General features: G+C 42.5%; 1 protein-coding gene across 1 annotated transcript; it reads left to right on the plus strand.

Annotated features, from left to right (window-relative positions):
* Window positions 1–216: 216 nt before the first annotated feature.
* On the plus strand, window positions 217–1,488 carry LOC138870973 (uncharacterized). The gene is made up of 3 exons (XM_070148818.1): window positions 217–458; window positions 555–994; window positions 1,178–1,488. Exons 1-3 carry the CDS (start codon window positions 217–219, stop codon window positions 1,486–1,488), a joined length of 993 nt encoding a protein of 330 aa, XP_070004919.1.
* The last annotated feature ends 23,323 nt before the right edge of the window (window positions 1,489–24,811 follow it).

The following is a 24,811-nucleotide window of genomic DNA, read 5'->3' on the forward strand; positions in this document are numbered from 1 at the left end:
AACCCTGTAAAGTGTGCATTCGGGGTTCCTGCAGGAAAGTTATTGGGATTCATCGTCAGTCATCGAGGGATCGAGCTGGATCCATCTAAAGTTAAAGCTATTCAGGATTTACCACCACCTAAGAGCAAAAAGGACGTGATGAGCTTCCTAGGATGTCTCAACTATATCAGCCGCTTCATAGCACAGTCCATAGTCATATGTGAACCCATCTTCAAGATGCTAAGAAAGGATGTCGAAACAAGCTGGACCGAGGATTGTCAGAAAGCTTTTGATAAAATCAAGGAGTACCTAACCACACTGCCAGTTTTGGTCTCTCCAGAACCAGGACAACCTTTGTTTCTCTATCTGTCTGTATTGGATGGAGCCTTCGGATGTGTTCTGGGACAACATAATGAGACAAGAAGGAAAGAACATACCATATACTACCTGAGTAAGAAGTTCACACCTTACGAAGCACGGTACTCCCTGTAGGAACGCACTTGCTGTGCTTTGACTTGGATAGCTCAGAAATTGAGGCACTACTTCTGCGCCTACACCACATGCCTCATATCCAGGATAGACCCTCTGAAGTACATATTTCAGAAACCTATGCCGACTGGGAAGTTGGCTAAGTGGCAGATACTACTAAGTGAGTTTGATATCGTCTACGTGACTCAAAAGGCAATCAAGGGACAAGCATTGGAAGACCATCTTGCTGAAAAACCGGTGGGAGGAGCATACGAACCTTTGAAAACATATTTTCTGGATGAAAAAGTGTCATTCATAGGGGAAGACATTATTGTAGCATACGACGGCTGGAGGATGTTCTTCGATGATGCTACAAATTTCAAAGGAGTAGGCATTGGAGCACTTTTGGTATCAAAAACGGGTCAACATTATCAAGTATCTGCTACACTCAAATTTCCCTGCACCAACAATATGGAAGAGTATGAGGCATGCATACTAGGACTCAATATGGCAGTCGATATGAACATTCAGGAGCTGCTGGTGATCGGTGATTCAGATTTGCTTGTGCACCTGGTACAAGGAGAGTGGGCCACCAAGATATTGCCATATCTACACCATGTGCAGGAATTGAGAAAGAGGATCACGAAGATAGAATTCCGACATGTGCCCAGAATTCAGAATGGGTTTGCCGATGCATTGGCCACTTTGTCATCTATGATACAACATCCAGATAAGAATTACATTGATCCCATTCCGGTGGAGATCCATAATCATCCGACATATTGTGCTTATGTTGAAGAAGAAATGGATAGAAAGCCTTGGTTCCATGACATCAAGGAGTGCTTATCAAAAGTAGAATACTTGGAGCATGCAAATCACACTCAGAAACGCACACTCCGGAGATTGTCAAATCATTTCTTCCACAGAGGATGGAAATTAACAGAAGAACTCCTGATTTGGGTTTACTATGATGTGTCGACGCAAAGGAAGCTTCTAAGCTACTTGAGGATGTGCATGCCGGGACGTGTGGCCCACACATGAATGGTTTCATCTTGGCTAAGAAGATACTCAGGGCGGGTTACTTTTGGATGACCATGGAGATGAATTGCATCCAGTATGTCTGCAAATTCTTTCAATGCCAGGTGCATGCCGATATGATAAAAGTGTCGCCAAATGAGCTCAATGCAACATGCTTACCTTGGCCATTCGCCACCTGGGGAATGGATGTTATTGGTCCGATTGAGCCCACTACTTCAAACAGACATATGTTTATTCTGGTAGCCATTGATTACTTCACAAAATGGGTAGAACCTGCATCTTACAAAGCTGTGACCAAGAAAGTCGTCGCAGATTTTGTCAAGGACCGTATTGTTTGCTCATTCGGAGTTCCTGAGTCCATTATTACTGATAATGCTACCAATATCAACAGTGATATGATGAAAGCTATTTGTGAAACTTTCAAAATCAAGCACAATAATTCCATAGCCTACAGGCCTTAGATGAACGGAGCCGTAGAAGCCGCCAACAAAAACATTAAGAAGATACTAAGGAAAACGGTAGAGAACCACAAACACTGGCATGATAAGTTATCTTTCGCTTTATTGGGATACTGCACTACAATTCGCACATCAATCAGGGCAACTCCCTACATGTTAGTTTATGGTACCGAGGCTGTCATCCCTGCCGATGTGGAGATTCCTTCTTTAAGAATCATATAGGAAGCTGAACTAAGAGACACAGAGTGGATAAGAAGCCGCTATGAACAATTGGCCCTTATCGATGGAAAAAGGATGAACAGTATGTCACGACCAACTTTATCAGAATAGAATGTCCAAAACTTTCAACAAAAGGGTTAACCCAAGACAGTTTGCACCAGGGTAGTTGGTATTGAAGAAAATTTTTCCACATTAAGTTGAAGCCAAAGGGAAATTCTATCCAAACTGGCAAGATCCGTACATGGTTCACAGGGTACTGATAGGAGGGGCGCTCATACTCATAGAAATGGATGGAGAAATCTGGCCAAAACCGATCAATTGAGACGCAGTCAAGAGATACTATGCCTAGATTATTTTACATTTCCTCATCTGATGTAATTGAACTACGCTTGACCTGATTCCCATCTAAAAAGGGATACTTAGGGAGCCTTATGGGTTCGGTCATATCATAATTAAATTTTCATTTCCCCCAAGGTCAGAAATAGGGGCAGAATTTTGAGGAGGACCCTCAAAATGCTGGAGCAAGTCCAACCAATGCCAACGTGTGTCAGACGGTAAGTAATCAGTTAACAAACTGGGGAAAAATTTTGAGAAGGAATTTCAAAATTCCGAAGAAGGTTCAACAAGGTCTATTATCCGCGAATGATCAAGAGATTATCTACTAAACTGGGGAAGAATTTTGAGGAGGACCCTCAAAATTCCAACATAAGATAGCTGCAATGCCTTTGAGATGTGTTACTATCACTAGTTCATCTTAATGTATCAATATATTTCTGAAATAACTCTATTTATTTTACCAATAATTACGTATTTTCAAAAACTTTATTTCTATAACCGTTAGGTATTACCTAGGGGGATTCGAAAGGGCTTTCAGAACAGAGCATAGCAAGGCCAGCAGACAAAACACGAACCAACCTCCCCCTCACAGAACTCACAATATTTCTTTGAACACAGACACATCTGACATAATGATAACATCCACAAATATATGCACGCAACAATATTACTATAAATCAGGCCATCAGACACCGAATATACATCTCCAGCTAAGACATATGCTATTCTTACTTACTACTTGCTCTCTGCATGAGGCTAATCCCTGCCTCCCTATCTGCATGAGGCTAATCCCTGCCTTCCTATCTGTATGAGGCTAATCCCTGCCTCCCTATTTGCATGAGTCTAATCCTTGCCTCCATAACTACATGAGGCTAATCCTTGCCTCCATATTTGCATGAGGCTAATCCCTGCCTCCCTATCTGCATGAGGTTAATCCTTGCCTCCCTATTTGCATGAGGCTAATCCCTGACTCCCTATCTACATAAGGCTAATCCTTGCCTCCATAACTGCATGAGGCTAATCCTTGACTCTATATTTGCATGAGGCTAATCCCTGCCTCCCTATCTGCATGAGGTTAATACTTGCCTCCCTATTTGCATGAGGCTAATCCTTGCCTCCCTATCTACATAAGGCTAATCATTTCCTCCATAACTGCATGAGGCTAATCCTTGCATCTATAACTGCATGAAGTTAATCCTTGCCTCCCTAACTACATGAGGCTAATCCTTGCCTCCCTATTTGAACAAGGCTAATCCTTGCCTCAATAATTGCATGAGGCTAATCCTTGCCTCCCTAACTGCATGAGGCTAATCCTTGCCTCCATAACTGCATGAGGCTAATCCTTGCCACCATATCTGCATGAGTCCTTGCCTCCCTACTTGCATGAGGCTAATCCCTGCCTCCCTACTTGCATGATGCTAATCCTTGCCTCCATACCTGCATGAGGCTAATTTCAGCCTCCCTACCTATATGAGGCTAATTCCTGCCTCCACATTCGCATGGGACTAAGCACTATCCCTTTTCGCACAAATATTGCTCTATTTTAGTACTATTTATTTGCTTTTAGATCAGGCTAAGCTCTGCCCACTATTTCACAAGACTAAGCCTTGTCTTGTTAATATCATGTTATTGCATATCATGGGCTGAATATCGCCAATCTGTCCAAAAACGTAATAGTCTAAAAGGCATCATCCTCATTGCCAGAAGACACCATGCCATGGCCTGAGGATCCCTCCAATTTGCATATCATTATTCAAAGGTGTCATGGTTCGGAGGCATCATTTTTTATGTCCCGGGAACATTGTTTCATGGCCTGCGAATCCCTCACTAAAACATTCATGGCCCATGACGACATGGTCCAAGGACGTCATCTTTAACCGTCCAAAGACAACCTTCATGGTCCAAAAGGGAATCTGCATTATGCTTAAATTTTTGCACAAGTACATGTTCGTAGCATCCTTTTATCTGCAGGTGACCAGTAAGAAACAGCTATCCTAGCAAGAGCAATCTCGCTCCAGTTCCTTCAACTGTCCCTAAACTTAACCGCTCACCATAGCCGCTTCGGCACCTCGTGTTCGCTCTCGCAATGACTTCATCAGCATATTCCACAGATGAATCCAGAACTAAACATGGCCTGATTCCTGTAAAACCAGGGATATGTAGTCAACTAGAAGACCGAAGTCCGACCTCTATCTTTCGAACATCCCACCAGGTCAAAATTGGCCATAATTTCATTATCCGAAAACCCTTTCATCCTTCCTGGGTAAAGAGGGGCAGCTGTTGATATCCTATTTTTTCTTATATATTTTTAATACACATATATATAGTTTCAAAATAGCATATATGCATATATAAGCATGCACATGATTTTTTATAATTTTTCTATAATTTTAAAGCCTTTAAATTAATTTATTCCTTCCCCTTTTACTTGTAAAATTTCCAATAATTATTCCTCAAATTATTTTTGTGATAATTTAGCCATATAAATTCTATATTTATGCTAAAATATTGCTTAAGTTTTTTTAGTGCATTTTTTATAATTGCATTTGCATTTTTAAGCTAATTTGCATATATTTGCAATACTAGCCCTATTAATGCATAATTACATTTTTCATGCAGAAAAAATTCTTCTATATTTTTAAAAGGTTAAATAGATATTTTAAATCATTTTATTACATGAAATTATTTTTTTAGAAATCACTTATTATTTATTATAAATTATATTGGGTTAAATTGGCTATTTAAAACTTAGTCAAATTGTATTTCAATTGCAGCCTAAATTCAACCCAATACCCCAACCCATTTTCTGATCAAATTACCGGACCCAGACCCTACCCAACCCAAGACCCCATCAGATCATGGCCGTTGATCTAAAAGATCAACGACCCTCATTAAAACCTTCCTTTTTAATTCCAAACGACCCCCAACCCTAATCGCTTCTATACATCAGCCGCCTTAAAATCCTCTCTGCTCTAAAAATACTCTCAACCTAACCCTAATCTTCAAACGCTGACCTCCCATCTCCGGCCATCTCCGGTGACCTCTCATCGTCTCTTAAGCCTCTAATAGCTTCTCTCATGCCTTTCTTGCCTTCTCTAAGGCCCTCAAGGGCCCAGGGCCAAGGGCCATGCCGAGTTGCATCTAGGGTTCATCTCCTGCCTGTTCCTGCCTATTCCAATGTGATTTCAAGCGAAATCATTCTATATTTTCTACGATCCATGGGTTTTTAGACAAGTTTCTTCATCTCTATATGGGTTTTTTTCGAAACCCTAATTTCTTTCTATACCTGATGATTTGAGTTTGTTTTTTTGAATGTTTTACACTATCCACGAGGTTCATTACAAGAATCATATGATTTCAGCTGTTTTTCATCTTTTTCTAAATTTAGGGTTTTCAGAACTTCTTTTTAAAACGTTGTTTAAATGATTCTTTGGGTTTAAACTTCTATTGCTCACATATTTTGACTGATTCTATGAGTTTACTACAAATTTAACTCGCCTATGCTGAAAGCCATAATTTTTTAGGGTTCTTCGTTTCGTTTTTGTGACTGACCGATTCTCGTTTGAGTTTTTGTGATTTCTCATGATTGTATTGCCTTGATATGCTTCTATTGAGTTTCTTAGCCTAAACTTACACTGATTCTATGTGCTTGTGTTTATCTTGACTGTTCACATCAAGACTTGTCTTTTCTCATTGAACTAGTATTGTTTAACTTTCATGTTTGCTAGAGTTGTGTGTCAATTCTTGACTATCCTTGTCTTACATTATTTATGTTAAACATGCTAACTCTTTTCATGACTTTCTCTTTGATTGATTCTGAATTCCCTGTTTCTTGGTTTGATTTGAATACTTTCCTTTGAACCTTCGATTCTTACCTTTCTACTCAATTTGATTGATTTTCTCACCTTAATTAATTTTCCCTTACCTTATCTGCATTGTTACTTGATTCTTGATGATTATTTCTTTTATTAGAACTTTCTGAACCTAGCCCTAATTACCTGTTCTATACTTGCACTGTTTGAAGTTTTTCCTTATTTGTTATATTCCAGCTATGAATGATTTCTTTCCTTACTTGTCACGTGCTCTTTACCGTTTGAACTAATTCTCTTAATCAAGGGATGACTCGATCTGATTTTATTCTAAGTTATATAATTACTGAAAAATTTTGATTCTTACCTTATTTACCTTGGTTTCAAACTACTACATATATGGATCTCTTCTACAGTGTTAAGGAGGGACACATACACACACATACATTAGCTCACATCTCTCTCACACTAAAAAACTCTCCTGCTTTCTTTGTTACTTACTATTGTTACTAAATAAGCCGGCTACAAGCCAAGGCTAATTATTGCACTCTCCTGTTCTTTACCTTTTGTTTATTCTCTTTACTAGTATGTTCTGATTTTAAATTAAAGTTCTAAAACCAATGTGTTTCATTCTACTTTAGTTCATCATATTCTTAATTTGTTTCTATCTTTTCTTTTTCTATTCAACATGCAATGGACCTATTACTTCACTTAGTTATGTCTTCTAACTTCTAAAATCAGCATGTCTTATGAACTAGTAGTTTGTTTAAATTTGACTCTACCTAGTCTTTAAATGCTAGTTTACTTGCTAGTTAGTTTCTAACATGAACCTTTTTTGCAAAGCAATCTTGTTACTCTAAGTTGTTGATTCTATGTTGGTTCTGGAGTTCCTATTGTGTTGTATTATTTGATATTTCTAATCCACGAACCCCAAAGCATGTCTGGTTCTGTCATTATGTTCTAATTAGCACCCCTGAATCCATGTCTTATTGTCTGCACTATTAGCTACCCCCTTTTAATTGCAAAGAATTCTATTTACTTGTATTGTGTGTTCCCAGCCCCAATGACCTATGTATGAAGGTTTGGTATTTGAGTGTTGTCGAACCTGTTTTTGCTCTATGTTTTATCTGTTGTTTGTGTGATTATACAACTCTTGTTAAAAACTATTTTACTGAACAATTTTCCTATTTATAAAACTACTGAGTCTTTTCAAATACTGCTTTCCTATTAAAACCTTTTCAAAATCATGTCAAGCACTCTCACTCTACTCTTAGGTCCTTAAGTTCTCCTCCTCCAGTGTGTGAATGCATTGGGATCCCTATAAAATCCCTCTAAACTCTGATGCACTGGAGCTGGCTTTTCCATACAACACTTACTCAATTCTAGTTATAAATCTAGGTGTGAGCATTGCCCGGGATCCTTGAGATCCTTAGGAAACTCTGACATACCTAGATAATGATATTGTCTATGGAATTTGGAATTTGAGGCTATTGGAGGTTTGTGGAAATCATTTAGGCCTGCTCCAGGCTCCCTATAGTGTAACTTCTTCTTTTCCTTTAGCTATTTATGTAATTTATTCAGCTGGTCTATAATAATTATTAATAAACGAATATTGGGGTGATTAGTGAAAAGAGGTGGGTAGTCATATATCTGTGGGGTAATACGGGTAGAAACCATGCCTATAGGATCTTGTTAATATACTTGCTATATTTCCTTTACCATACTAGTAACCATGCCTATAGGGTTTAAATAGTTCCAATAATAGAAATCATGCCTATAGGACCTAAATGACTTTATAATTAGATATCATGCCTTAGAATGTGATCAAATTTAGTTCCTGTTACAGCGGGTATTTACATTTGTTTCCACTAGAAACCATGCCGATAGGTTTCTAACATCAGCTCTTAACAACTAGATATCATGCTTATAGAGAATAAAATAAGAAATTCTGCCTATAGAATTAAAATTAATTTAGTTACACAAGTCAGTCTAATTCATGTTATTTCATTTGAAATTGGCTTAATCAATTGTCCTCTTCTTTAAGAGATCTTTTAACTACTGCCTTCATTGACTACTACTAGAAAGCATGCCTATAGGAACTCAAGAGTCCGTTTTAAAAACTGTTCATTGTTTTACTACATCAAACATAGTTATCATGCTCTTAGAACATCACTGTTCTGCGTTAGGCAAGCCTACATGGCGTTTTAAAATTTTGCAACTCTGAAACTGTATTTTGCTACTTAAAGTATTTTAGATTTAACATGTTTAAAATCAGTAGCCAAACTAATTAGGACCTTACTATCGAGTTTATAACAAACAAAGTTGCATATTTCTGTGCATTGACACCCACTTAGATATCTTGTTTAGGTCTTTTCTCTAATAAAAACTTCTCTTGTTTGTGTTAATGCTGCTTATGTGCATTACTTATGGAGGTAAACTTGGGCCTCTTAACTGCTCCTTTCTGCACTTATCTGTTATGTCCTATGTGTTCTTACGTGTCGCCTAGAATTTTCTCCTTTTAAAGCACCTTAGGGGTTGTCTAGAATGTCCAGATTTAGAGGTCCTAAAATACCTCCAGGACCACGAGGAAGAGACTGGTAGTGCACGCATAGGCATTATCAAGGTTACTAGAACGCTTTAGGTTATGACCAAGGGTAGGGACCTGGGTAGGACAAGATATGATGACTACGCGCTAATGTCATGTGTAGCCACTCATTGAGGAGTGTTTACCGAGCATTGCGCGGGGTGATCCTGTAGGCTAAACAACCTAGGACCCCTTCCTTTCCCAAATTCCTTTTGCTTAAAACTTTATTCTTTTTTATGAGTACACAACTTGGTCAAATTCTTTGTCTCATTGTTTGAATCATGCAATGTACAACATTATTTATTTGCAATTATTTGTTTCAACTAGTTATTTGTTAAAGGACTAATTCATAAATATAAGTTCGGCTAGGACCCACCGTTGTGGACCGAGAGAAGTGCCTAACACCTTCCCCCCAAGGTTATTTCGAGCCCTTACCCTAAATCTTTGGTAATGCAACCCATCCAAGAGTTAATCGGTCTAGGTGCCCTAACGCACCATAATCCGTTAGGTGGAGACTCTTCAAAATACCCAATTCCTAAAAGTAAATGCATTATTACCCCCATAAATGTCGACACCTAAACTTTCTCCCCTCGTAAAATGGGAGGGGAAAAGGGGGTGTGACACTCTTGATATAAACGCTGAAACTACTTCACTCGGGGACTAAAAGGATACGGCCAAACACAATGACTATGGTCATAAGGCTCCGACCAAATTAACGCAACTCGGGTATGCCCGACCGTTTCTATAAAATCACAGGCCTTCAATTACTTCGAAAATACTTCGAAAAGTGCCAGTTAAGCAGGCTACCCTCGACATAAGCAAAAGAGCTTCGATCATATCAACTCCAAACAATAGGCTTCAAAACAATTCAGCCATCGAGCAAAACCTCCCGAGGTGATCATTTATCTCTACCTATCGACTCACAATCGAGGTTCTTATCGAGCCGTCGAAGAGCCGGGCGAACACAAAACTTTAAAAAAGTCTTTAACGGGGGAAAAATAAAGCCAATATTAAAGGTCGTACCGACCTAACCCGTAAGAGCGACTATCGCCAGCCCATACCAAAGGTCGTACCGAGCCAACACGCAAGTTCCTAAGCGCCAGCCAATATTAGAGGTCATACCGACCCAACACGTAAGAGCTACTATCGCCAGCCCATATTAAAGGTTGTAGTGACCCAACATGTAAGAGCCTAAGAGCTAGCTTAAAATTCAATAACTTAAGGGTCAATTAGTTCGAGTCGAAGTCCGACTCGAAGACTGAGCCAGAAATAGTTAACTAAAAAGTGTCTAAGGGCAAATGCGTAAGAGCCTAAGCGCCAGCCAATATGAGAGGCCGCACCCACCAAATACACAAAAGCTCAAAAGCCTGCTCAAAATAGCCTCAAGGCCAATATGGTAGACCTAAAGGTCAATAAATTCAAAACGAAACGTGACTCGGGGACTAAGCCCCAAACGATCAACCCTCGGCCATTACAAACCGCTGAGCGGTAGCAGTTTCCTAAGGGCTTAAATTTGAGGTCCAAAATTTCGGATCAATTATCAAGCAAGCGTCACAAGGGTAAAAAATGATGAAAAACAAAAAAACCTTTACATATATGTTGAAAGGTTCACAAAGGTGCATTTACAAGGCCTATTATTGAAGCCCTTTTAAGGGCAAAAAGCAAATAAAACCCTAATCATCCTCGGAGCTATGCCTCCGACATCTCCCTAAAAAATTGTGCTTTCAACAGCACCGGCCATAACCTCCGGGTTCTCAACGGCCTCCCCTCCCTCAGGGATCTCGACTCCATCTTCATCTTCCGAGCCACTACTCGACTCACCCTCAGAAGAAAGCACAACTGTGGCCTCCTCTTCTAGGGTCTTCACCCTCTCGATCTCGGCGAACAAATCGATGCTGCCCCGTACAAAGCTCGACCTCCGGGATTCTCTTTATGCGAAGGCACGAATGCCTTGGCATCAGCCTTAACCTCAGATAGCACAACAACCAACTCAGTAGGTAGACCCTTACACTTAATACTCTCCGCCCTCACGTCATTAAGTTGATGCCCGACTAAGGCCACCTCCTCTTAGAGGGTATCTCTCTGAGATACTATCTTACTCACGTGCCGTTTGAGTTCGAGAATTACAGAGTCCCTGGCTTGGAGTTCCTCCTACATTAGGACATCGTTCTTCTCAAGCTACAAAGATCGACTCAAAGGTGTTAAAGCACTAAAGTCGGATAAAAATATAGACAAAAAACAACCAAGAACTATATAAGCTGCTAACTAAGATGAGTCCTTTCTCGGGATGCCGCCTCCAAACAATCCCGAAGGCCACGGAGTTCCTCCTCCCTCTTGGTAGAAAGAGCTCTGAGCTCATCACCTTCCATGGCGAGCCTCTTATGCTCACCCTCGTATCGAGTCAGCTCGGTTTGAAACTTGGTGAAGATCTAATTATAAAACACCTTATCTTGGAACCATGAAATAAACAAGGTTAACAAGACGAAAATCTGGGTACCAAGCAGATATTATGAAAATATTACCTGCTCACAAAGCCTGTAGATCTCAATGAAAATAAGCGAGGCATCAAGCTCAGTTTTTTTTCCAGGCACAGCAAAAAGCCTTTCAAACACATTTTTATCTTTGACGGACGCCCCCACGTCGAAAGACTCTTTGTTTTGGGCATCTTGCATCGCCCTTAGAGAAATAGTTGATCCAAAAGGGGAATCGCTCACTTCAATAAACCAAACTGGATCAATCGGGGCCGCCTCATGTTTCTGAAGAGCTTCAGAACTAGGCTCGCCCAGATCACCCAACGAAAGCACCTCAACTCGAGGAAAGTTTTTGCCGGGGATGCCACCCGACGCTCTCTCGAAGGCCTCTTCAGTTCGAGGTAGGACAACAACGGAATCAAGTTTCGATTTAGAAGCCATCGACTCTACAATATGTGGGACCGTTAGGTTTTTATCCCTCCGCGGGTTCTTCCGAGGAATCATCTTTCCTTTCGCCTTCAGCTCGGGGACTCCCCGACACTTTGGGAGTTAAGGTTGATGAATCTGCCTTAGGTTCTTCCACTTCCGCTTTCTTAGATTTCAGAGAATGAGTCGACGACCTCCTTCATCTTTTCTTCTCTTTGTCAGGTTTTGGGGTATCCGCTTTACCAAGCAGCGCTTCCCTCACAACGGAGACCTCCCTCGAACCTGCGCAAATGCAAAATATAAACACAAGGAATGAGGATGCTATCAGTGATAGTTCTTTTATGAGATACAATTACAGTGGAAGTAAAGTCTTACCGTGGTCCATGGCTCTAATCGTGGTAGGGACAGATCGCGTCGTACGCGCTCTATGTATGGGCAAATCGAATCCAGCGGGTTGACCCAACCCGAGAGGTCCTTAACTGCATTAGGGTACATGGCAATGGTTGCATCAGCAGAGGAAGCCAGTTAGTAGGGAGATGTACCCAAAAAGAAACAAGAGAACATTTAATTAGCATATCTACTTACGTTTCATGTTCCACCTTTTAGGAAACGACATCCTCTCCACTGGAATCAGGTTCGAAGTCCTAACTCAGACAAAACAGCTTATCCACTCTCCGTTACTAACCTCATTGATACAAGAAAAAGGGCTCTCAAGGCCCGACAATGGAGCTTAATCAGGACCACATGGAAGTGTCGGGGACTATACATTCTGACCAGGTGGTCGAGGGTGAAGGCCATCCCCTTAATCATGTTCGAATAATATCTATTCATGTAAACAAGCACCAGAACAAAGGATGAATTTGGCTGAGAGTTACTTAATATCGTTTAAAGAAGTCGAGGATCACGGGGTCTATTGGAGGCGAGGATGGCTCCACCGGGCTAAGGGTAAATGGATAAGTATACACACTGATAAAGCCGGCCTTGTATGTGGTTATGTCCTCCCCCCGAGAAGGAATCTCCACAAGCACCGCGTCCCCCCATCGACAGTCGGTCTTGACCCTTTCAACGTCTGTTATTGAGCTAATATATTGGGACACAGGTTTGCATCGTCCCGGCTTTGAAGAAGGTTTTTCGGTCTTGAAATCAGAGGTCATTTCAAAGGCTACTAGAATGCATTCCCCAATGCAAGAGGCATTGTTGATTTGCCTTTAGATGAGTGCGAAGAAGAGCAGGGCACATTTCCTAAGAGACAGAGGTGGAAGTTTTCGCCATTCTTAAAATATTTCAGAGGAGAAATGTAAATTGAATTTCAGAAGAGAGCACAAGAGAGAAGTGAGAGGACCTCTTTTGAGAGCTTTGTGGTGCAGTGGAAAATAACAAGCGAAAGAAGAAGTATTTATAGAGGTCTACCAAGCACGTTGTAGCGAATTCAAAGGCTTTTAAGGGCTCTGTGGACGCGATCTTTAGACACCTCATTTTGTTACTATATGCGGCAAAATCAAAGGACTTAATTTATCGCTATCAAGCCACTTCGGAAGAATACCACAAGACCCTGAGGACGTGGAGTTGCGACCAAGTCCCCTCCCTTAGGACTCGTCGAGGCCCGACTCAAAGAAGACAAAGGTCAAGGCTAGAGCAAAAAGGGAAGTTCCCAAGAAACACGGCTATGTCTGACAGAGCCAGCCTATCTAGAGCCTATGCCAAAGTGTCACGTCTAGCCATCCTATCTCCATATTTTACAATTAATGCATGTTGTACTATAATCGGATTCCCCTCCTATATAAAGGGAATCTATGCCACTATGTAAAAGGCTGATGTTGCTCCAACTATTTCTCCACAGGATCAATAATATCTCTCTCTCTCTCTTTCTTTTCTCTAACTTGCTCATCCTTACTAGCTCGAGACTACTCTTAGCGTTACTAGTTTCATACTTGTTATTTATTTATTGCTTGATATCGGCCATAAAGAGCCTTGTTTAATCATATCTTAACTGTTATCCCATTCCCGACTACCCCCGATAGTTCGAGATTAAACTGGATATCGACCTCGAGGCTTCTTTATCGACCAACCCGAGGCTCGGGCAGGAAGCCCCTGGGTTTGATTACTGACCCGTTTTAGCTTGTGTTTTATCGTTAAACTTCATATTCATAGCATCAACTGCTCTAACAACTAGCATAGCCTGAGGACAATATCCTTGAGGAATGGTTAACAAAGCTAGATTCGACGAGGACGTATGGCCGACAAGGGTGCCTCGCCCATCAGAGTACAATTTCCACATCGCTATACCAAACATCATGTTCACCGTAGGCAAAACTAGGGATGTCAAATGGCTCAGACCAATTCGGTTGGATTCCTCTCAAAAGAATTGCAGCCTGGCGTGGGAACTACATAGCAAGTGCGGCCGCAGGGCCGAAGATAAAACCGAAAGAAAGACGCCAAGCCACTCGACAAAAATCACCGTCGAGAATTGATGAGCGACCGAATTAAAAAATAGTCCTCAGTATGGAAGGCGGCCAGGAGGAACGAAGCAAATGGGCTGCAGCGCGTTACCATGATAATGGAGGAGAGACAACCCTTTCCGAGAACTTGTAAAAAGGAGAGCAAAATTTCCCGTCACCGGAGAAAGGCGGATCTGGAGATGTACCCCCAAGTACGCCCTTACATTCTGCAAAGAGGGTACCGAGACCTCGTCTCGACCTCATAATGATGCACTGGTAACCTTCTTCCTCACTCGATCCATTTTAAATAAAACATGTGCACATGAGTGTAGGTGACTCGATTAGCACTGTCGGTTCGAGGATGATGGGGCGGTTCGGACCGCTGGGTCAAAACTCAACCACCTCTCGAATCTTTGACGGATTCCAAACGACGATCGCTACGATAAGGAGGAAGACCATTCTCCCAGTACAGCATGACTGGCCCATATCGGAATGCCAAGTTCCATGTTATCAAAGGAGGCGCAAGGCACGAATGCCTTATTGAGACTACCAGGGCGCATCGTTCGAAGATAGGGCTGTCCCCACTTTGCCAAAAGGATGAAATTCTATGCAAGGGACGGAATTAAAACCGTCAACAGGAAGCAATACGTGACAAGGGGAAATTTCGCATCACATGACGCATCACTGGAACCAATATCTCCAATCTCGAAAGAGTCAAAGGGTAAGAGAACCACATCTTCGGCCAAGACCGATTAAACACAGCGAAGGGCTGTACTAGAGTCCACACCCCAAAACAGCAGGAACACACCAAACCTTGGAACATCGCCTGCACATCCCGCAGTAAAGAAAAACTACCTCTCTCATTCATTATTTTTTGCTAACCTGCATGAAGATACCTAGACAGGGCACTCGGGAGTGCTAACTCTATCCGGAGACCCCAAGTCCTTAATAGAACCCGCCGCGCTCTTTTCCTCGGCCGGACTTTCGCCTTGAAGAGGGTCTCGCCATCAAGGTTCTTAGCAGAGCAATGTACCCCCTGAGGAGGACCCGACAAGATCGCACGCCTTCTTCAGCAATCAAACGATGGAGGGCACCCCTCCTTGAAGGCGCCCATCCGCTCGGAAGGGCCGAGGAATGGCAGACTAAGTTTCAATAGGGAATCATGCACCGGCCCAAATAGCCCAAGGAGCCGCGCCCCCATGGGCTGAGCTTACAACAACGAAACAACATGTATTTACGCCAAGCAATAAAAGAACATGTTTCATCATCTCGTACTCCAAAAAGGAAATTCAGCATGCTCACAGCATGGGTCCCTCCACCGAATGCGTCCCGAAATACTCGGAGACTAAGCGTCAACAATTTGGCACCCGCACGACCCTAGGGTCCGAACTCCCGGCTCATAAGACCCCAACAAGGAAACTCCGAGCTCACGAATAATGGCCTTCGAGCCTAAACAAACTCGATAACTCGGAGACTATCGTCAATCGCTATACATTGGAAAACCCGAAACTGTAAGACCCCGAGCAGGCAGACTCGGTATAACTAGATCTATTTTACATAGCAGGAAAAACTGTAAGACCTCAATAGGCATGACAAAACTGTATGACCTCAAAATGCATAAAAAACTGTAAAACCTTAATAGGCATGAAAAAACTATAAGACCTCAACAAGCATGAAAAAACCGTAAGACCTCAACATGCATGAAAATTTTGGAAGACCTTACTACAGTCATAAAACTCAATCCCGAAGTTTAGGCTATACATCGCATTTGTAAGAATCGCGAAAGGGCATACCCTCAGTGTAGATGCCTAAACTATCACTCGGGATCAAAAATGGCTCCAGCCAAACACATATGACTAAAACGACTACAACAGCCAAATTAACGTGACTCGGGGATGCCCGGCTGTTGCTAACAAAATCGCAGGCTATTATATCGAATATACTTCAAAAAGAATCGGTTAAAACAGGCTTCCCTCAATAGGCAAACGAGCTTCGACCATGTCAGCTCCAAATCACAAGGTTTCGAGCTACTCAGCCTACGAGCTAAGAAACTTCCGAGGTGGTCTAACATCGCCGCTAATAGCTTGAAATCAAGGTTCTTCCCGTACCCACGACGAGTTAGAAAAATCAATTCAAAAAGACCTTAACGAGAAGAAAACAAAGCATACAATATTCCCAGGGGAAAATGCATAAGAGCCATTGTCACCAGCCAAACGAGCCTCCGGGCCGCACACTAAAAGGTCTCAACGACCAAACAACATAAGAGCCATTGTCGCCAACTTGAAAATTGAAAACTTGAGGATTAAAATGAGCTCCAGTCAGAACCCAATTCGGGAACCAGATCCAAAATAGTTAACTACAAATGCCTAAGGGCACATCGTAAGTGCCATTGTCACTAGCCAAACAAGCCTCCGGACCACACACTTAAAGGGTCGCTTCGACACGAAGCACAAAAGCCATCGTCATCCGCCCATGCAGGTACGAATAAATTTGAGGGTTAATTAAAGCTCGAGTTGCAACGCGACTCAGAGACTAAACCCAAAATAGTTGAAACAACAAATGCCCAAGGGAAAGGAATAAGAACAATTATCATCCGCCTATGTAGGCACAGGAGATTGGAGGTCTGGCAAGCTCGAGTCAAAGCCTGACTCGGAGACTAGGCCTAAATAGCTGGGCAAAGCACAAAGGCCCCCACGCCTACTCGGGCCAAAAATCGTACTTAAGAACCTCTGGGCCTATCTAGTGAGCTCCAAATCCACAGGGTTCCCACTAGACACCGAAACCAGCCTGCCTAGTCGAAAACAACGTAGAAAGCGTGAAAGGCGAGCTCTCCATCTACAAACATGCTTTGCAAATATCAAATACAAAATGGAAAAGAAGCGAAATCTATGCTCCGCTCTAACTGGCTACAGCCTACCAGCCCTAGATTCGCTCTCCGTGATGTCAGCAAGAGGTTACCAGGCATCACGCTCGTCCGCCCTTGCTCGAGCCAACTCTTTCGGGAGAACAAAGCCCCTAGCATCGATCTTTTCGAGTACCTCTCTTCGGGATCTGCAAAGAAAGTATTCCTCGATCCTCTTCTCATGATTGAGGGCTCACTTCAACTCGGCTTGAGCATCAGCAGCGTCCTTCATATGAATCGCCATCTCCTGATCAACCTTGGTCCGACTTAATGTTGCTTCAGCTCGGGAATCAATTATCTCAGCCCCTAACCTTCGAGAGATTGGACTCGAGCTTCGCAATCATATCCGCTTGAACTGTAGCATTATCACAAGCCAAGCGGAGTTGGGCCTCGAAGGCGGGAACCTTCGCCAAGGGGCCCCTCTCCTTTAAAGCTTGAGCCTGCACCTGAGCCCTCAATTCACCGCAAACATTCCTGACTCGGTTGACTTCGCCCTTATGGTACTCCAAAACCTCCATCTTTTTTTTTGCATCTAAGATAGGCAAAAAGATTACCCTTAAGGGTCAAAAAGAGCGAAGCGCGTACTATGAAAGGTTACCTGCTCCATCAAATAGCTCTCGTAATTTGAGCTCCGATACGCCTCATATCGCCAGTGCATCAACTCAACCTCTTTCTCCTCGCTAAGGAGCCTAAGGGACTCACCCTCATCCAGAGCTTTCTGAAGCCTGGACCTATGACAGAGCAACTCCGACCTGAGTATATCAAAGGTCTGCAAAAGAAAAACACAATAAAGAAAGGAAGACGTGAGAAATAGAAGGACTGCACCGAAACTCACCGTGAAGTGAAGCCGACGGACTTCCTCGAAGGCGGAGCACACTCCTGTTGGTCCTGCCCCTTTATCCTCGGAAGAACCAACCTCGGACAAAGCATATTCACTCAGAGGAACCACCGTTCTGGAATCGAACACTCCAAGAATAGCAGGCTCGGGCGACATCCTCTCCTCGAAGACACGGGTCCGTTAAACCCCATTAAAAGCTCCACCAAACTACGGGTGCAAATCCCATTTATTTCCATCATCCCTCAGCTCGGAGGCCAACGACTCCTTCCCCTCTCCGGAGGAGCACAACCTTGCCCCAAGGAATCGCTCGATACCTACAATGGCAAAGCCAGTACAAAAGAAAGTGGAAAATGTCATGCCAAATATATGAAGACCGAGATAGGAGTAGCGTATGCATATACCTTGGTATTTCGCTTCCCATCTATCACAAGACACAACTCTCCACTTATGCTCATCGCTAGCCGAATGGGTCACTAACTTCTGGAACCAGCCGGGCAGATCGAGAACTTCGCCCGGCGTCCATGAAGTTGCTGTAAAAAGGGAGGAGACACAATTACCCAACTGGTTTTCACCATAAGCAAATCTAAGGAAGCACAAGACACTCCACTCACACGTGTAATTCCATCCTTTGGGAAATGGCATGAGCTCCACGGGGATAATGTCCGCTGTTCGGACCCGAACGAATCGACTGACCCAATCTTGATCTCCATCTTTTTCATCATCTACAATAAGGGCGTAGATGAACAACACCACAAGGTTAACAGGCCTCGGTGATGAAAGGGCCGGTATAGCCTGACGAGGTGGCTAAGCGTGAATTCAAGCCCAGCCTTCTCTGCAAAGAACCTCATCATCAACACCTCTCGCTAGAACAACGATTGTATTTGTGCCAAAGTAACCCAATACTTCAAGCAGAAATCAAGCATGACCCTATTAAGGGGTCCAAATGCGAAAGGATATAGGTATACGTTCAAGAATCCAACAGCTGAGTCCGTAATACTCTCATCCGGGAAAAGCACCCGCAGCGTTATTGTAAGGCCCCGTGAAATTTCTACTCAAAAACTCAAAAGCTCATAGTACTAAATTAGGAATATGTGTTAGAAATTTGCAAAATTCTTCGCGACGAGCTCGGACCCTTTTGATCGATCTGTGCATTAAAAAGTTAAGGAATAATGCTTTCCAGAAAAGTGCATTTCTGCGGTCCATTATGTGATCGCATAATAGCTATGCGGATCACATAGTCGCCGTAGAGTCAGGCCGTTTGATGGTTAATTTGAGGTCAACTATACAGCCAGTTATGCGATCGCATAATCAATATGCGGGTCGCATAGTCATCGCATAATCCCCTTGGAATTTTTGTAAGGGGCAGTTTTACGGTGCGTTATGTGACTGCAGAATATTTATGCAGACCGCATTTCTGTCAAATACCTGGACAGTTTGTTTAGGTTTTTGGGGCCATTTTTGCAGTCCCTTTTGCGGGCCGCATATCCATTATGCGAATGCAGATTTCATCGGAGCTCGTATTTTCTAACTTTTAAAACCCGACCCCATCCCATTAAAAAACACCCCATTAGACCCCTTTCATGTTATTTTACTGCAAATAGAGTGAGAGAGGGAGTTCTAGAGAGAGAGAGAGAGGGTGATCTTCATCAAGTCCCCACTCAATCCTTGCCTAAACCCTTGAAGATTATCAAATAAAGCTGCTAGACCTTCACACCAAGAGGTAAGAATTTGATTTTGGTTTTGAAATTCACACTAGAATGAGTAATTAGCTTGGGGGTTCATGGGTATAAAAATGGATTTTCTTGCATGCATAAAAGATAATAGGGTATGGGGAGGTTGTGAACTAAAAAGATAGCAATTGGGGTGTAAGATAATGAAAATCTCTCACAAAAGGGTCCTATAATCCCAATGCACACCTAGTGCTTGATAATGTGCTCAAATGAGCTAGAATCTTCATCATGTATCTAGTCAACCACTCAATCCTTCACCCCAGAGGCATCCATCGACAAGAAGTTAGGCCTCAAGGAGTCAACCGTATTGTCTCTAGTCTCGAAGTGGTGCACGACCTCGATGATCTCCACCAAAAAAGATGTCAGGCTTCGGAAAGCCTTCAACGCCATCATAGAACTCGAGGCGGTACCCGATCTCATGGTTTTCCTTTCTAAAAAGAAAAGTAAGCATGCAAAGCTCCGATCATGAAGGCTCTAGGAGGGCTCGAGGCATTGCCTAAGTATAGGCAATCCCTCAATGGAAGTCTATCCACTATGCTTTAAAAGGTTATCTACGTCAAGTTCAAAGTAGACCTCCAGGTACCCGAAGCCGACCTTCGCTCAGGATACCACTCTTGAAAGCTCCAAAACTCAGTGTACTATCTCCTTGCGACTCGAAGGGCCCGAAAGCCCGAGTCTATCAGATCAATTTATGCTTGGTCCGAGGTATGACGATGGGCTAAAAAAAAAGCCATGTAGATTGGCGGAGTATCGGAAAGAATGCTCGCATCCGAGTTAGATATCAGCGGTCACCAACAAAGGAAAACATTCAAAGTCCTCGAAGGGCATGAGAACATACAATAGTGTGGAAAGAATCGAAAACAAAAATCAAGGAAGTATTTTTATATTCATAAATATCCATGTACAAAAGCCCTCAAGGGGTCCTTACATACAATTACAAAAGCCTACAGAAGTTCTCCACACAAAATCGGAGAAACGAAAGGATGTACATGTGATAAAACCCGAGAACCCGATCAATCCTTGAAAGTCCATCTCCGGTATCAGTATCCTCAAGTGCCACCCCCTAGAGCTCGCATCCTCGAGGGCGATTCCTTCGACCTCCATCTCCTCTAGGTTCTTAGCTCAATCCCGCGGGGGGTCCCCGCCGAAGGAAAAGATGATGAAGAGGAAAAGGAGTGGATACAGAGGAGGCAAAGAAAAGAGACATGGCCCACCAAAGCTAAAGGTTAATGATTCAGCGGGGCCCAGCCTCGCCGGCCGGTAGTGCCACTTTATCCCTTAAGAAAGGAAAAACCCAAGGGATGAAGTGCCACACCAAGCCTAGGTAGGAGAGTGAGCAGCGGTGCCTAGTCCGAATGACTGTCTACAAAAGAGGAGAACCAATTCCAAGTCTATCATCATCTCGGGCCAATGACAACAACAATAGCGGACGTGACAACAACCACAACAACAACAGGATGGCATGGTTATGCTTAACAAAGGAAAGCTCCAGCAACAGGCCACAATGCAGCCTACGGGAGCTCTGCTGAACGACCTTGAGGCCATGAGCCCCAAAGATAATGTTCAAGGATAGAGGTAGATGATAAGAAGAAATGGGCAAATGAGCCAACGAAGGTACTTGGATAGAAAAAATAAACGCCAAAGCACCCCTATTTATAAGGGGTAACGACACAGTCATCGAGGCTATGAAAGATTGACTAGCAGAAGCAATTACTGCATTCTTGAAGAATCGAACCGATATAGGAGCATTCATCTTGGAGAATAGGAATCGACAGTGCATTGAATGATGTCAAATACACAAGTCCATGGGACACCCCGGTTGCGGCAAAAGCTTGCGCCACAGGTTGCATCGTTGGTATGATGTCACCGTAAGAATCTCGTGGAGTCAGGTGTTAGAATCATTTCCCATTGCTTCGTTCTGGGAAATGCGGAGACTATCTGTATGCGGCAAAATCAGAGGACTTAATTTCTCACCATCAAGCCACTTCGGAAGAATACTTAGAGACCCCGAGGACATGGAGTTGTGACCGAGTCCCATCCCTCGCGGCTCGTCGAGGCCCGACTCAAAGAAGACAAAGGTCGAGGCTAGAGCAAAAGGGGAAGTTCCCAAGACACATGGCTAAGTCTGCAGAGCCAGCCTATCCAGAGCCTATGCCGAAGCGTCACGTCTAGCCATCCCATATCCATTTTTACAATTAATGAATGTTGTACTATAACTGGATTCACCTCCTATTAAAGGGAATCCATGACACTTCGTAAAATGCTGATGTTGCTCCAACTATTTCTTCACAGGATCAATAATCTCTCTCTCTCTCTCTCTTTCTTCTCTCTAACTTGCTCGTTCTTACTAGCTCGAGGCTACTCTTAGCGTTATTAGTTTCATACTTGTTCTTCATTTATTGCTTGGTATTGGCCATAAAAATCCTTCTTTAATCATATCTTAACTGTTATCCCATTCCCGACTACCCCCGATAGCTCCAGATCGCGTTGGATATCGGCCTCGAGGCTTCTTCATCGACCAACCCAAGGCTCGGGCGGCAAGCCCCTGGGTTTGATTACTGTCTCGTTTTAGCTTTTGTTTTGTCATTAAACTTCATATTCTTAGCATGAACTACTCTAACAACTAGCATAAAAATAGGTCACGTATTTTTAGAATCCCATTTACAAATTTAATTGTCGTTACCATTTTCACATTAAAAAGTCACGTCAATCGTTTGGTAGGGCATGACTACCATCGTGATAGAAGTATTGAAGGGGCAAGAGTTCAAGATCATTTCTTATCGTCTTTACTCTATGAAAACGGGGACTATCCGTATGCGTTTAAAATCGGAGAGCTCGATTTTAGGATTATTTTGTATTTCCGTAGCTTCACCTTGAAGGCCTGGGTCATAGTTCGAGGTTCGACCTCGAGGTACCTTTATTCCAGACCTTGGGGCAACTCAAATTGACGGTTATCATGGTTAAGTGGTAAGTTCCGTAGGCACATGGTCAAATCTAACAACACCTGCAAAAATAGTGCTAGTCTGTACCAGACTTCTAAGTAGTTGTACCAGCTACATTTCTTTGTAATAAGTGCATATGTACTATATTGAGATTTCCCTCCTATTTAGGGGACCCTTGTTATTTCAGGGGGATATACAACATCAATACAAGAACATTCCCTGCTCTCTAACTTAAACACATTCTTCCTTGATTCTATTATTTACATTTATTGCTTACATTTATTGTGTTTCATTAATTTTTATTCATTTATTACTCATTATTGATCATATAGAAGCTCTTATCAAAGCTCTTAGAATTGTTTGTCCTTCATCAGTCATTCACAGCCTAACGCTTAGGTCGACCTCGAGGCCTCGTATAGGCTAGCTCGAGGCCCCGATTCTCAGCCACTCAGTTTGCTTAACATACTGCCTTCGAGTTCTTATCTTATTTTCTAGTCACACACTTAGCATCTACTGCCTAACAAACTAGCATAAAAATAGATCACATATTTTTAGAACCACAAAATCAAATATAATTGTAATTACTATTTTCAAGGTAAACAAGGTGCAATAAGAATCTGGTTATATCCGGAATATCCATACAAGAAGCAATAATAAACACGTCCGGCTAGCCTATTCAACATCTGATCAAGAATGGAAGCGGAAAATGGTCTATCTGAGTCACTTTGTTGAGCTTCCTGTAATCCATGCATACTCTCCAACCAGTGACAGTTCTTTTGTGGATCAACTCAATGTTGTGATTTGTAATTAGAGTCATGTCCCCCTTCTTTGGGACACATTGTACAGGTGAAGTCTATGAACTATCAGAAATGGGGTAGACAACCCCAGCATCTAACCATTTGATGATCTCCCTCTTGAATACCTCTTGCATGGCCTCATTCAAAATTCTTTTATGTTCCACGGAGGGTTTGGCATCCTCCTCCAATATGATTTTGTGCATGCAAAAGGCGGGACTTATATCCCGAATATCTGCCAATGTCCATCCTATTTCCTTCTTCCTCCATTGGAGCACCGAAAGGGATGAAGCTACCTACACGTTAGTTAAGCACGAGGAAATAATAACATGTAAACTGGAACAAGGGCGTAAGAACTCATACCTGAGGTTTGAAGGTAAAGTCTTCAATTCCAATGTGGGAGGCTCCTCGATTGAGGGTTTTGTTGGTGGAGTCTTCCGGTTCTCAAGGTCCAAGGAATGTTTTTGGGGTTCATATGTATATGATCCCATTCTATCATGCCACAAAATCCAAGGAGCGTGACCGGCACTCAACCGAGTGAACCCGACTGAGCAAGCCTGTTAGGTTTCATTCTACCCAAACTAATTCATGAATAAATAGAAGATGGACTCCATTAATCATACTTAGTAAGTATTTCATTAAAAACTTCCATTTTATTTCCATTAGCAGCTTAAATCATAATTATCAAAATATTACAAGTTTTATAAATCTTTGCCAAACATCAATATTTCTACTTTAAATCCAATACCTGACACTACCACAACCTGTCTACGGAGCCTCTAAACACAACTGAAGAGTAATGTAATATGGAAATGCCAGTAACAAGGCTCCGGCTATACCTCAAATACAAAGTACATGATGAACAGATGAAACAGGACCCCAAAACGAAGTGGGGCTCACCAAGTCAGCTGAAAGGATGATGCGGCACTAGCTGCGACCAACACTGCCTGCTATAGAAACACCTACATCTATTTAAAGACGTAGCTCCCCCGGCAAAAGGAACATTAGTGCCATCGAATAGCACAAGTATGTATAAATAAACACCATCTAGTTAGAAAGAACTTTCATACAAGAATAGAGAGGAAATCACAAAGACAACAAAGTTTCAAATAAGCACCATGTCAACAATATAAGGAGGTTCACATAATTTTCACATAGTTTCTAAAATTTTAGATTGGAGCATCCCACACTGTTGCATCATTATCCGTTTTGCCACCGCTTCTTTGAGCGGAGTCCGATCACGGCCCGATTGGCTAAGCCATCTCCCGGAGACGTTACCATTATTTCATTCACACTTTCCAGTTTCAATCATCAATACATTATGACAATGTGTATATATCATGGCGTCCAATCACTGCCCGATCGGCTAAGCCGCCTCC

Source organism: Nicotiana sylvestris, chromosome 6, assembly GCF_000393655.2.
Source record: "Nicotiana sylvestris chromosome 6, ASM39365v2, whole genome shotgun sequence".
NCBI classification, from domain to species: Eukaryota; Viridiplantae; Streptophyta; class Magnoliopsida; order Solanales; family Solanaceae; genus Nicotiana; species Nicotiana sylvestris.